Source organism: Colletotrichum destructivum, chromosome 5 (genome assembly GCF_034447905.1).
Source record: "Colletotrichum destructivum chromosome 5, complete sequence".
NCBI classification, from domain to species: Eukaryota; Fungi; Ascomycota; class Sordariomycetes; order Glomerellales; family Glomerellaceae; genus Colletotrichum; species Colletotrichum destructivum.
In genome coordinates, this window is record NC_085900.1 from 1,190,409 (window position 1) to 1,204,217 (window position 13,809).

The 13,809-nt window shown below is 58.2% G+C and overlaps 3 protein-coding genes across 3 annotated transcripts; 1 reads left to right on the forward strand and 2 right to left on the reverse strand.

The window, feature by feature from the left end:
* Nucleotides 1-262: 262 nt before the first annotated feature.
* On the forward strand, nucleotides 263-1,801 carry CDEST_07962 (uncharacterized protein). The gene is made up of 4 exons (XM_062924121.1): nucleotides 263-486; nucleotides 577-757; nucleotides 829-1,130; nucleotides 1,253-1,801. Exons 1-4 carry the CDS (start codon nucleotides 410-412, stop codon nucleotides 1,515-1,517), a joined length of 825 nt encoding a protein of 274 aa, XP_062780172.1. The 5' UTR covers nucleotides 263-409; the 3' UTR covers nucleotides 1,518-1,801.
* A 226-nt stretch (nucleotides 1,802-2,027) lies between these two features.
* Nucleotides 2,028-2,577, reverse strand: CDEST_07963 (Putative YjgF/YER057c/UK114 family, RutC-like superfamily protein; the record flags this gene model as incomplete). The annotated part of the gene is made up of 2 exons (XM_062924122.1): nucleotides 2,028-2,356; nucleotides 2,466-2,577. The coding sequence occupies 2 exons, from the start codon at nucleotides 2,575-2,577 to the stop codon at nucleotides 2,028-2,030; spliced, it is 441 nt and encodes a 146-aa protein (XP_062780173.1).
* A 1,278-nt stretch (nucleotides 2,578-3,855) lies between these two features.
* Nucleotides 3,856-10,931, reverse strand: CDEST_07964 (Putative thioesterase, Acyl transferase domain superfamily, phosphopantetheine binding ACP; the record flags this gene model as incomplete). The annotated part of the gene is made up of 5 exons (XM_062924123.1): nucleotides 3,856-4,591; nucleotides 4,696-6,116; nucleotides 6,236-6,451; nucleotides 6,552-10,178; nucleotides 10,263-10,931. 5 exons carry the CDS (start codon nucleotides 10,929-10,931, stop codon nucleotides 3,856-3,858), a joined length of 6,669 nt encoding a protein of 2,222 aa, XP_062780174.1.
* Nucleotides 10,932-13,809: the final 2,878 nt, after the last annotated feature.

The following is a 13,809-nucleotide window of genomic DNA, read 5'->3' on the forward strand; positions in this document are numbered from 1 at the left end:
ATCTTCTAAAGGAGCTCGAGAAGAAGACTATCAGCGGAGCAATGATACGTTGCCAAACCTAATTGCTACCCCGTACATTTGTGAACCCACCACGCATGAGTCGACAAGCATCGCGAGTCATGGGGAGAGCCCGCAACGGAGGGGGGGTCGTTGATAACGAAATAACAGGGACCCCGTTGGGGTAATTAGTTGGTTCGGCCGGCAATTGCCATCGCTTGATGGCCTCCTCTCCCCCTCCCCGGTGGGAGATTCGGAGTAAAAGGGTCAACGGCACCGCCCTTCTAGAATCGTTTTGACAGGTTCACCGCAACCCGATCGAAACTGTAACGCTGCCGGCACACCAGACTTTTCCTGTCAAACATACGAAACAACCGCAAAAAAGAAACAAGCAAACAATACAACGCAAAACATGTCCCGGGCCGTCGATAAGCTTCCCGCTCCCGCGGAGGCTCGCTCCATGAAAGTCATCGGGCTCGGTCCCAGCCGGTAAGGATTGAAACCCTCACACCAAAATCGCAACATATAGTTTTGAGATCACGCAATTCATCTTGTCTTTGTTCCTTTTCTTTCTTCTAGCACCGGAACCCTTGGGCTGTGGCAGGCCTTGAAGACGCTGGGGTACACCCCCTTCCACATCTCGGAGCTGCTGCCGTACGGCTTCCAGCAGATGAGGGCGCTCCAAGAGGCCATCGTCGCCAACGACACCGACAAGCCGTTCGGCCGCGCCGAGTTCGACAAGCTCTTTGCCGGATACGACGTGAGTGTCCTCGGCGCATTCGTGCAAAAGCCTAGCGGCCTTTCAAGTCGTTAACGTCAAAGTAAATTTAGTGCATCGTCGAGAGTCCGTGTTACCTGTGTCCGAACGTCATCACGGAGTACTTGGACGACCCGGATGTGAGGTTCATCCTGACCGAGCGGACTCCGCAGTCCTGGGCTAAGTCCATTGCCGGGTCTCTCGGCGCCTACCACCAGAAGCTGGCGAAGCCGCCTCTGTCGATCGCAAGGCATTTCGACAGCTTCATTGCGGAGCTCACGGCGCTCTTCAGGGCCATGACCCATCGATGGTCCGGCGGACTGGAGCCCAGTGACCCTGGCTTCAACGATGCCCTTGCCAAGAGCTATGTCGAGTAGTAAGTCCCCCCCCCCATCTCTCATCTCAGCCCATGTGCCTTGGATCTTCTGTATCTTCTGGTGTCGACTCCACCCCCTGGGAGAGAATAGTCGTCAGCTAACCATTGCAAAAACCCCTCAGCATGGAGAGCGTCAAGAGCCTCGTGCCCCCGGAACGCCTGCTGGTTCTGAATCTGGAAAAGGGATTCGGCTGGGAGGAGATCTGCGGGTTCTTGCAGCGGGATGTGCCCGACGAGCCGTACCCGCGCATCAACGCCATGGCCGACTTCCATGTGGCTGCGGAGATGGTCGTGTCCCCGGCGATCAAGAAGACGGTCCGCATCCTCACCTCGACCGCGGTCGCCATCGCCGGTATCGGCTTCTGGTACTGGCAACGGAGGAGATGAACCCATGGGAGAAGATGAACCTATGGAGAAGTTTCTTGAACCTTTGTACAAAGTCGGCTGTTTTGGGATGGGAAAGAAGGCGCTTTTTTGGGAGGAAAGGCAGCTTATACCCACTGCTGGAAGAAAATATCTGAACTAGTTGAGAACCAGGCCTTCGTGGTTTAATGTGAGGAGTGAAGCAAGTAGAAGTCCCTTGATGCGATGCATAATGGATCTATGGAATCATACGCCCAAAAGATGAGTTATTTCTTATCATAGATCAGGATTACCTAACTTAAAAAGGCCATCAACTGGCGCAAAGTGCGTGGTCGGTGGTGTGTTTGAAGATCAACATAATATTGAGTTGGAGTGCAGATTGTGAGAAAGGAACAACTCACGGGTGGGCAAATGATGTTACAACAGGCGGTCACTGGTCTCTCCAAAAATAAGAGAGAATTGCTCATGAATTCATAATATCCGGAGTTCAGTACATCCTCAGACTACTTAAACACACATCTGACCCGAGCCACCTCACTTGTTCTCAGATGCCTTTTTGGCCCCTTCGGGATCGTACGCCGACACTTCCACTTCCACGCGCATGCCGGGCTGCCCGAGCTTCGAAGCCCCAATGCCAGTCAGGATCGGCGCATGGTCAGGCGCCCACCTCTTGATGTTCTCGATCATCCGCCCCATCCCTTCGGGCGTCCACGCCTCGTCCAGCGCGTACAGGCGGATGCGGAAGACCTGGGACCAACCCTCGCCGCCGGCGTCTTTCAGGGTCAGGTCGACGTTCTCGAACGCCTGGTCGATTTCCTGCAGGAGGTCGCTGGCAACCTCTCCCGTCTTGGGATCCCAGCCCCCTGGAAGATGCTTGTTAGTCAATGCACTCGACTGCTGTCTAAGCGTTCCTCTCCAAATTTGGTGACCCGACACCGCCCGTGATTGGCGACAAAGATGCGTCAGACTTACCCTGGCCAGAGATCTCAATGGTGTCGCCGACACGTACAGCTTGGCTGTAGTGCATGTCTTTGAGGAGGCTGACGCCATACCCCTCGTAGGAAAAGTATTTGAGTTCGGACATGGTGCAGTGTGGTGATGAGTTAAATGTTGACTCTTGTAAAGGTCCGGATGAAATCTGTTCGTGACTTGAAGAGTAAGATGGGTATTTATTGACAATGTGCAGTCTGAGTTCACCGGCGTATGCCCTTTACGGGTTCCGGATTGTTATTTAGTTGCGCCGGTGTTCAGCGACATTTATTCATCCTTGATGTGGCCACCTGCAGAACGCAACCACAACGTTGTTAACGCGGCTCAACTGCAACGGCCGGCTGATTAATCGAAACAGTATCTCTAGCTTACTTGCGTCGCAATCCTTTGCTTCGCCTCACAAGCGCAGTCCATATAAAGGTGCGACTCGCTGGGAGGACAGCTGATTCTAGGATACCGTGCAAGGGTGGCTGCATCCAAAGCCAAGCATCCAAGAAAGCCCTCATTTGTAATCTACCAGCTCTTCTCACTTCAGAGACCCCCCGATGTGGAGTCCAGGTCGGGAGCATCATCCTGCCGAGCCCCGTCGAAGTGCTAAGGCCATTTTGAACGCTTAGGGGAAGCCAAGCGGCGAAGGAATCGATCGCCAAGACATTCGTCATTCCTCTTCTGCCTGCAGTTGCGGGCATATGTGAGTCCGTACGAGCGAGCAGGGGGTTACACGCACCTTTCATTCAGTAGGCAGAAAAAGGGTCGTTTCTTGATGTTGTGACGTTCTCATATTGCGTCGCGCTGGAATGTTGTGATCAAAGATTAACCCATGGGTGGCGGAGTTTGAGAACGGTGAAAAAGAGAGAGAGCTAGGCACTTCATGTGCCTGGTCTTCCAGTCTTGACAAACCGTCCGCATGCAGGGTGCTACGGTATCTTCCGCCTTGAGCTCATACAATCTCTGGGCTTGCACAAGGAATCATTGGCTATGCCTGTGGAACACTGTCTGTTGCCAACGGCGTTTATTGGAGTACAGTCTGTCTGGTTGCTCTGGTCCAAGATCTGCAACCCGTAGCCTGCGCACCAGCGTGATGGCCACTTGGGACTCGGAGTCACAAGGGTGAAAATGCGAAGGAATTTATCTTTGTTTCAATCTCTCTTGCCCCAGACTCCTGAAAAAGCCCTTGATCGAGTGTCCTAGACTAGACTACACCATTCCAGGGTAGAGAGCTTCTGGTCGTTGCCTCATGAAGATAATGCAAGAGTAAGGAGAGTATAGAAAAACCAGTGTTAAAAAAAAAAGAAAAAAAATAAACAACGCTAGTGCAAAACTGCTAGTCTAAGAAGAAATATGATAACAACAGATCTAGAAGAACTGCACATCACAGGCCGCCTCTAACAAATTCCACCACCTTCTCGGCGCCTTTGCCGCGCATGATGCTGAAGTGATGCTCGCCCTCAACCGCGTGCGTCGAGATGGCCGCGCCCGGCAACAGCTTCGCCCAGTCTCCCGGGCCGAAGTCCGTCCGGGACTCGGTCAGGAACCTCACGCCCTCGCGCTCTCCCGCCTCCGCGTCCGCCCGCAGCGCCTCCGACAGGCTCGCGTAGCGCACGCCGTCGAAGGCCGTCTGCCCGGCCCAGACTATGGTCACGCGCATCCTCCGGGCCGCCTCGGCGGGTAAGGGCTGCGCGTAGTAGTCGCTCAACAGCGCCGTGGCGGCGCGGAAGTGCGCCACGAGCCACTCGGGGGGGTCGGCCCACTTCTGACTGGATCCGGACACGGCCCCACCCGGACCGCCGCCGCCGCCGCCGCCATCCGTCCGGGCGACGGTGTCGCGGCGCATCTCGCTGCGGAAGATGCCCGTGCGGAGGCAGTGGTCGTAGAAGCTCTCGGGGAGAATCTCGAGGCCCCGGACGGGCGCCGGCGAGTCGATGATGGTCAGGGAAATGACGTCCTCGCCGGCGGCGATGAGCTTCTGGGCGGCGGCGTAGGCGAGGATACCCCCGGCGGACCAGCCACCTAGTCGGTAAGGGCCGTGGGGCTGGCGGCTACGGATACCGTCCAGGTAGGATTGGAGGACGTCCTGGAGAGAGTATTCGTACATGCGTTCTGGATTCCTGTTTTGGGTGGAGATGGTCAGCACAAGTCAAGGAGGAGAGAGAGAGAGAGAAGATTGGTATCGCTGTTTGTCGCCCGGGGCGGTGAGGGATGTTGAACTTACTTCGCAAAGGGAGAATTGAAAGCAATGAGGGCCATATCTGGTGAGATGCTGGGCAGGCACAGATACGATGTGGCCGTCCCGCACCCGTCGGGGAAGAAGAAGAGGTTTTCCTTGGACCGCCCTCGCGCTCCTTGTACATACATGGACCAGGCGGGCGGCGCTTTGCCGGGCGAAATAGCCGTTGGTGGCGGAGACTGCAGCATCTTCTTCTCGTGATTGATGCCGCCATCGCCAATCTCGAGCCCCGAGTGGTAGTGACTGTCCTCCATATTGCCGTACGTGTGTGTCCTGCTGCTCGAGGAGATTGTCGTCGCGCTGTCCGTGTCGTCAGAGCAAGCCGTCGACGAAGCCGTGACGGAGGCCGTGGACGTGAAGGCGATTGGCTCGGCGGCATCCTCCACGAGCGGCGCGCCGGCGCCCCCGAACAGGCACGTTCGGATGTCGCCAATGGTCAGGCACTCCTCAAAGAGGGAGCGGCCCGGCAGGTCGATGTCAAGCTCGTCGTGAAACCTGCCCGTGATGACGAGCGAGAGGAGCGAGTCGACGCCGATGTCGCCGAGGGCAACGCCGTCGGCAAGCTCGTCTTCCTCCATGCCGCTCTCCTCGGCCACGATCTTGAGGGCCCGGGGCCACGCGTCCTGTGCGGCCGCGGGCCCTTTGACCGGGACGGGTGCCGGGGTTCTGCACTCGGAGGCGCTCCTCCGGGGGAGGCCCGTATCCCAGCGCGACTGCGACTGGGACCGTTCGTGGGCGGCTGTAAGGCCCCTGGAGGAGGGGGTGGATGAAGACTTCTTGCTCGCCGAGTTGACGATGAACTCCATGACCCTCTTGGACACGCGTTGGAGCGCACAGCCGCGCAGGATGCCGGCCAAAGCGCCCCCCTCCTCCTCCTCGTCGAAGACGAAGACGTCGCCGCGCCACAGGTCGTTTTCGGCCGGGACCATCCTTACGTAGAGGCGGTAGGTGGCGTCGACGTCGAGCCGGGGCGCGAAAAGGGTCATGGACTCCCAGCCGTGGTTGACGTAGACCTCCCTCTCGATGTCGATGGACTCGTTGGCGTTCATGGCGAAGCCGGCGAGCTGGGAGACGGCGTCGAGGAAGCCCGGGTTGGCGAACCACTTGCTCGCGTCGGGCATGCCCTGGAAGGAGGCGGTGCCCAGGGCCTCGAGCGTGCCGTTGTTGATGGTGAAGGAGGACAGGCCGCGGTAGCGGGGGTCGAAGTCGGCGATCTTGCCGACCATCTTGTACAGCATGGACCGGCTGAGGCGGAAGATGTTGTCGTCGACGCCGAAGCACGACTGCATGTCCTTCATGCAGGCCGCGGCATGATCGGCAGCCTCCTGGGAGCGGGCGCGGACGGCATCAACGTCGACGAAGCGGATTACGCAGTTGGCGTGTTGTTCCACAATCTTGCCGTTGCTCTGTACACGATGGTTAGTTGGGTTGGAATGCTTTTCGTAATGGAACAACATGTGTGCATATACACACGGGTCTTGGCTGTACATTTAGGAAAAGGGCAAAAAAAACAAAAACCACTTACATCAACACTGGAGAACGAGCAGGAGAGACTCGTCTTGGCCTCGTTGAACTTGGCTGTAGTACGCAGGACCTGCTTGGCGTTGACGTCGTTGGCCACGAGGGCGCTTTGGATGCGCATCTCGGCGACCTCCGGTACGACGGCCTCGCCCCCGGGGCCGGTACCGGTGTCTCTCAGCACGTACTTGCCGATCATCTGAGCGACATCCGCGTACATGGACTACAATAATGGGTTATATCTATCAGCCTCGCTGTCCATACTCCTCATGGACTGATGATGATGACGACGATCATCATCATCATCATTGGGGTTCACTTACCGGAGTTACGAGGGATACACCGTACACCTTGTGTCCCCGGGCCATGGCGCGTACATCCTCATCGTCTTGCAGATCGATGTCGACGACGGCCTCGCCGCCCGCGCTGGCCTGCAAGGTGTTCTTGACGACCTTGTAGATGGACGAGAAGGCCAGGGGCACCTCCCGCGGCGCTACCCACGCCGGGTCGCCCTTGCGGAGGGACCAGTCGTTGGTGTACTGCATCCAGTACTCCTTGAGGGTCCAGCCGTAGACGGGGATCGGGAGGACGCGGTGGCACTCGGGGAAGTCCTGGTGGTACTTGTTCCAGTCCACGGAGACGCCGGCCAGGTACAGCCGCGACAAGGCCTCTGCGAGGAGCTGCCAGGGGTCCATGGTCTTGTTGACCGAGGCGCAGGTCTGCATCGTCGTCCTGTTCCCAATGATGTCCCGCACCATCGGGGCAACGAGGGGAGCCGGCCCGATCTCGATGGCGAAGGTGCGGTTGCCCACAATGCCCTCGACGGCGGCGGCAGATACGGCCTGCACGAGGTTGACGGGCTGCCGGCAGTGCTTGACAAAGTAGTCGTCTCCAAAGTCCGCCGACTTCCGCAGGACCTTGCCGAGGACGGGGGAAAGGACGGGGATCCTGGGCCGCCGCATGACGACGCCCTTGGTCGCTTTGCGGAAATACGCGAGCACCGGCTCAACCTGGGCGGTGTGGAAGGCATGCGCCGTCTCAAGGACGCGGCAGCGGATGCCCTTGGCCTCGAGAGCGGACTGCGCCTCTTGGATATCTGAGATGGCGCCGCCGAGGACGGTGTTGGCCGGGCCGTTCCGACAAGCGACCTCGAGAACCTCACCGACGCCGACGCCGACGTCGAGGTGTTGCATGATGCTCGCCTCCCCGGCTTTGACGGCGAGCATGGCGTGCGTGCCTTCGGGGAGCTGCTCCTCCATGATCTGGGAGCGTCTGCCGACGAGATAGAGCACGTCGGACTGCGAGAGGACCCCGGCCGCATAGAGCGCCGCGTACTCGCCGAGACTGTGGCCCACGACGGCGGTGGGAGTGATGCCGAACGACTCCCACAGCTTACACAGGGCCATCTGGAACGAGACGTGCGCCAGCTGCAGACACGTCAAGGACGCGCGGTCGAAGGCGTCCCGGCTCGACGCCGTCTCGAACAGGGCGACGATGGACGGGTAGCCCATGCGGATGCAGAGGTGGTCGCAGCGCCGCAGGTCGGTCCGGAAGGAGGCGAACCGCGCGTACAGCGCCTCGCCCATGCCGGCGTACTGCGACCCCTGGCCCGTGAAGGTGAAGACAACGCCGGGAGCCTTGGACGGTGCGGGGAGGATCTTGTCGCCGCCGTTGAGCGTCTCGAGCTGCTTCCGGAGGGACGAGGCCAGCTTGGACGCGCTGCCGGCCACGACGGCGACCCTGTAGCGGTGGTGGGTGCGGCGGGCTGTGGTCGTGTAGGAGAGCTGGGCGAGGAGGTTCTGGTTGGTGGCGTCTTCTTGCTGCTGCTGTGACGACACCTCCGCGTCGTCTTCGAGCCAGTGGGCGAGGTTGGCGACGTTCGAGACGAGAGACTCGGGCGTCTTGGCCGAGATAGTGACGACGTGACGGCGCCTCGGATCGATCCCGGCCTCACCACCGGTAACACAGGGCGGCGGCGCGTCTTCCATGACGATGGACGTGTTGCCGCCGGCCGCGGAGAAGTTGTTCAGCAGCACCCGCCTGCTTCCCCCGTGCGGCGGCCTCGGCCAGGCGGTAGGGACCATGGCGATACGGGCGTTGCGCTGGGCCAGGTTGGGCAGCCGGCGGTTGAACTCGGTCTTGACGCCGATGTGCGGCGGGATGATGGAGTGCTTCATCATCATCAGCACCTTTGCGATGCTCGTGACGCCCGAGGCGGCCTCGCTATGGCCCACGTTGGCCTTGGCCGCCCCCAGATAGAGCGGGCTCGAGGCCGGTCTCAGGCACGAGCCGCGGGCCGTCAGCGGCGAGAGAGTGTTGACGATGGACGAGGTCTCGCCGGCGTCCCCGGCCTGGGTGCCGGTGCCGTGCATCTCGACGTAGCTGATGTCGTTGGGCCGGACGACGGCGTCGGCCAGCAGGCCCCGAAAGAGCTCCCTCTGCGCCGCCGTGTTGGGTCTCGTGATGGACTCGGCCTCGGCGTTGTGGTTCGTGGCCACGCTGAGGAGGCACGCCTCGATGGGATCGTTGTCCCTGCGGGCGTCGCTGAGCCGCTTCAGCACCAGCGTGACGGCCGCCTCGCCGCGGCAGTACCCGTCGGCGGCGTCGTCAAAGGTCTTGCAGTTCCCCGTGCGGGAGAGGAAGTGGCCCCGGTCGAGGCCGGCGGTGATGTCCGGGTTGGTTGTCATGTTGGTGCCGCCGACGACGGCGGTATCGACCTCGCCCCTCCAGAGCGCGTTGCACGCCAGGTGCAGCGCGGCGAGACTGGAGCTGCAGGCCGTGTCGACGGTGAAGCTGGGGCCGGTGAACTTGAAGAAGTAGTTGACGCGCCCTGCGATGAAGGCGCGCGCGCCCCCCGGGATGAAGTAGGCGTCGATGTCCTGGGCCGAGTTCGTCTCGAGCCAGTCCATGCTGCAGGACCCGTACCACACGCCGACGCGGTGCCGCATGGTCGACGGGGTCCGGTCCGGCACGATGCCGGCCTTCTCGAGGGCCTCGGCCGCCGTCATGAGCGCCAGCCGCTGCGCCGGGTCGATGCGGGACGCCTCGCGCGGCGAGATGTTGAAGAAGGTCGTGTCGAACTGGCCAGCCTGGTGAAGCCAGCAGCCGTACCCCGTGCCCGAGACGTTCTTGATCGACGTGTCGCCTACGTGCGTCGAGGCGTCCCACCGCGAGGGGGGCACCATCTCGTGCGTGTCGATGCCGTTGTACAGAATGTCCCAGAACTGGTCCATCGTGTCTGCGTTGCCGGGGAATCGTCCCGACGCCGACAGGATGGCGAGAGGCTGTTTGGCATTGGACCCCTCGGCGGCGGCGGCGGCGGCTTCTGGTACGTTTCGAGTGCCGTTGGGGGTGGACGCCGATACCGATGGCGATGGCGATGCTGGGAAGTCTTCCAGAGTCTGGCCGGTCATTGCCTGTGTTACGCAGTAGGCGTCGGAGGGAAGCAGGAGACGCATCTGAGCCACGAGGCTCTCCCTGTTCTGCACACCAAAGAACCGTAGGGAGACTCTGGCGGGATGTTGCGCTCCGGCCGGTGCGACGACCGTCTTCGCATGCTCGGCGATGCGGGCTGGCAGTTTATCCAAGGCCACTGCTCGTACCAGGCACTCGCGGACGGCCTGTCCAAGTGCGTCGTGCAGGCTCTGGCTGCTCACAGCCTTGTACAGCCCTTGCTCTTCTTCTTCTTCTTGTTGTTGGTCTTGTTGTTGCTGACCCTCAGCGCTGATGGAGACGATGGGGATGCCATCGACATCAGGCTGCTGACGCCCGCTCTTGGGGACGCCCTCGAGGATCTGCTCGATATCCTCCTCGTGAAATAGGACGGCCGAGTGATACGGGGCTGTGATGCGCAGCGAGGCCGACGACGGGGCGATTTCCCTACAGGCGCCGGAAGTGAAGAAATCGGAGAGCACTTCGGGTGGCCCGGAGACCGTTGCTTGCGTGGGTCCCTGTGAGAAACAATAAGCCGTCAAAGGCTGCTCCTATGAACTACTCTTCTACTCGCATCCAAATTTCGTTTTGTTGTGACTTACAAGAACGGCTGATATATAAGGCGTTTTGATGGCGGAGAGGCCTTTGTCCGAGGCGTACCGGACGAGCGTGTCGGTCAAGCTCGACAAGGGGCATCCCGCCACCACGCGAGACCACGACTCGAAGGCGGCGGCGGCGGTCTCTGTAGGAGTAGACTCATCATCCCCGTGGTGGTGGTGGGAAATCCTGTCCGCAACATCCCATGCCAGAGCCCCTACGCGAACCGCTACCGTCACTGCATGGAGAGCCGGCGACAGCAGACTGGGCGCGCTGTGGGCGAAGCTGACAGCCGCGGCAGCAATGGCCCCGGTACAGACACCGGCCAGGCATGTCCTTTCCGGCGACGGATACGCCTCGCACCGGCTGCTATGTTGACGGATAAACAGGCCGAGTTGCGTGATGCAGGTTAACGCCTGGACGAGGCAGGGGTTGAGGGTCCTTTCGGAGTACGGCGCGAGGAGGTCTGCTATCGAAGAGAAGCGCGGACACCGCGCCTGGTGATCGGGGGGCAGCCGGGCCGTCTCGGACTTGAGGACCGCGCAGCTCCTCTCGAGGAAGTTGACAACGAGGGGGTCGTCTCTTGACTGCAGCAGACCCAGCAGGTCGTCTGTGAGGTCGTGCGTCTGGTCGCCAAACACGTAGGCGAGCATTTCGGGTTGTTGTGTCGGCATGGCTTATTGTGACTGAGGAAGGGGGGAGGGGTTTCCAATACTATTATCGCTGTTTGGCAGGATCAGATAATCAGACAAACACTTAGTCTTGACTTGCGGCCTTGATTATGGATGATGATTGGGGGGGGGGGGGAAGGGGGAAAATGAAGGGGGGTGTTATGCTATGAAAGGAGGACCGAATGGTGATTATGATGGTGATGGTGATGCAAATGCAATACGCGCAGAGACGCACAATACTATATAAGAAAACCTTGGAGACTTTGAAGATAAGCCTACTTGTTCGGAACGCACGAAACCTCTCGGATTAAGGTGGATACGTGACGAGTATCTGGTATTTATAACAGCAACCAGCGAGTTACTCTCTCTACCAGAGCCATCATCTGATCGATTCATCAAAAGATCCGGCTCGCAAAACCCACCCGACCTCTGGATCTCTTGGATCTCTCTCGATCTTGTCATCGGGGTGCCTCATTGAACCGACTGTTTCCTGTTTGGCACCTCCCTCCTGAAACGGGCGATGCCTTGAGACGATGGACGCCAAGGGGGCCTTGCCTGTACAACTCTTTCCTTCATAGCGTTGTCATGGCACACTTTCTCGGAATCTGAAATGGTTCCTGGAACTTGTGAAAACCCTATTATCGAAGAGGTCTCGGGTCGGTGCACACATAACCCCCCTCCGATACGAGAACTCGTGGTTGACGTGGCGGCTGTGATGTTAGGATGGCTAGTCTGAATCAGGCAACGTAGGCGCGCTGGACGGATGTTGTTGTGATGTACGGATAAAGGTAATGGATGATACTTGATATTTGGTGGGTTGATCTAACCAGCATGGATGGGCTTGCCCTACACATAACGCATACCTTTTCGAAACGAATGCTACTTGCTTGTGACAAGCTTGGTGACTATCATTGGCTTCCGAATTCCTTGCCTAATTAGCCACTCACTACAAACGCGTATGCCTATCGAGATTTGCTTGTCAGTTGCTTGTCTGCTGGCCCAGCCAACGAACAAAACAGCTACGCCGGAAAGTCAATCGGGGATCTCCAACAATGACGTCCGGTGTCGAAGGCGTCTGTTAAGCGTGCCGAGAGATCCCTGGAACGATCAGATATCCCTTTTCAGTTTGGGGCACAAGACAGGCAGCACTCTATTACATTGGCAGAAACTCAAAAAGTCGGGGAAACTTAAGAAACTCTCTTTTCTTTCTTGGAACCGCCCTAGGTGCACGGAGACGGAAATAAATTCCACAGCTGTCAATGCCGTTCGTTTGCTCCTCGGGACTGAGAGTATGAGAGAAGCCGTAGGAAAAAGAAAGAATGTGCTCAGCTACCCCCCCCGTGTCCGCGGATTCCAGATCGTTGGTGTGTGTGGCTAAACGTTTTGGCTTCTTTTTGTCTTGGAGTCCAACAACATTACCCGCTAACTGTCTATGTTGGAGAGATAAAATACTTACTGCGCGTAACTTGTGATTCAACTGGGTGATGGAGTAACGTGAGCCCGACTACTGGCACTTTTTGGTATGGATCTATTAGCCACCGAAAAGTAAGGGGGATTTCCCATGACAACAACAATTTAACCCTAGTAGGTAATTTTTTTAAATTAAATTTGTTTTTGATTTTGTTTAAGAAGTTTTGCAGTTAGCACATCGAATCCACACAAACAACACAGATATGCTATCCCTACGATACTTGGTAACGGAGGTAAAGCAGGGCGGAAACCCGTGGTCACCTCTATCAGCAGAGTTTGAAACCTCACATTAATACATCACAGCGATTGGCATCCAATCGCACGGTGGACAGCTCCAAAACTATCCTCTTCCGATACCGTTTCATCCAATCCTGCCTGCACCATGACCGAAGCCAGTCAAGTAATTAGTTGCCTTACGCACCTCGAGACGGTAACTGATGACAGCGGCAAGGCAATGTCAAGTGTGCGGCTCTGTCGGATGCCTGTATCGGCCGTCGGGTGCAGGAACCAGCCGTCGTCGGGGTTGGCGTCCTGACCTGGAGAAGATCAAGATTCCCTTACTGTTGCTACCTTTCGTGATTTCATCCCTACCATCGGACATTTGGCCCGCCCATGTCCGAGCCACTTGCACACTCCTCGCGGCCCGTCCGCAAGGCGTCAACTCCGGTTCACATGGTGAGTGAAGAAGCGGTAAAATCCGAAGAACAGAACACAAGTACCAGTGAAATGTAGGGATATTGTTAGAGTAAGACGCTCCATTGTCCCCCAAGCTAGAGCCGGCCGACGTCGAACCGCGTCTGGGTCTCGGAATCGCATGCGATTCTCCATTCGGCATCCCCTCCGACCGATTTCCCATTCGTATCTATACGAGCTTTATTCTCAATCCCGCCCCAGCATCAGTTCCTTGACTCGTCAACTAACCGAACAACGCCGAGACTACCGAGAAGGTGATTCAGGCCATCAAGGACCCTAGTTCCGACGCCGTCTTCGGTGTTAAAGACCGACGTGTCTGACGTCCAGCCGATGATCACAATGTTTTGCCGAGGCAAAAGAAGGATTTCGGCCTATGAGGCCGATTCTTCATTGCCCGGGAAGCCTGCAAACATCTCGAAATGAAAGGCCGTCTGATGTTCGCGGGGTCTATCACCAGCCAGTTGAAGAGTGTTGCGGACCACGTCGTGTACTCGGCTTTAAAACAAAATGCCAGCACGACTTTCTTCGTTGTAAGGCTGCCGATTTCGGGGACACGGAGATCACTCACTATCAATGCCGCTGCCCCTGACGGCAACAAGACTTGATATGGACAAAAAGAAAGGCATCCCCAGATCTACGGATATCCTCACTTGACTTGTGTCACTGGGTACCACTGCCACAATCTTCATTCCATTTTCAGTGAAGCCCCCGTTGGAGC

Coding starts and splice junctions, on each gene's coding strand:
- CDEST_07962 (XM_062924121.1), top strand. CDS start 410: ATGTCCCGGGCCGTCGATAAGCTTCCCGCTCCCGCGGAGGCTCGCTCC. Junction 487..576: donor ATCGGGCTCGGTCCCAGCCG/GTAAGGATTGAA, acceptor TCTTTCTTCTAG/CACCGGAACCCTTGGGCTGT. Junction 758..828: donor AGCTCTTTGCCGGATACGAC/GTGAGTGTCCTC, acceptor AAGTAAATTTAG/TGCATCGTCGAGAGTCCGTG.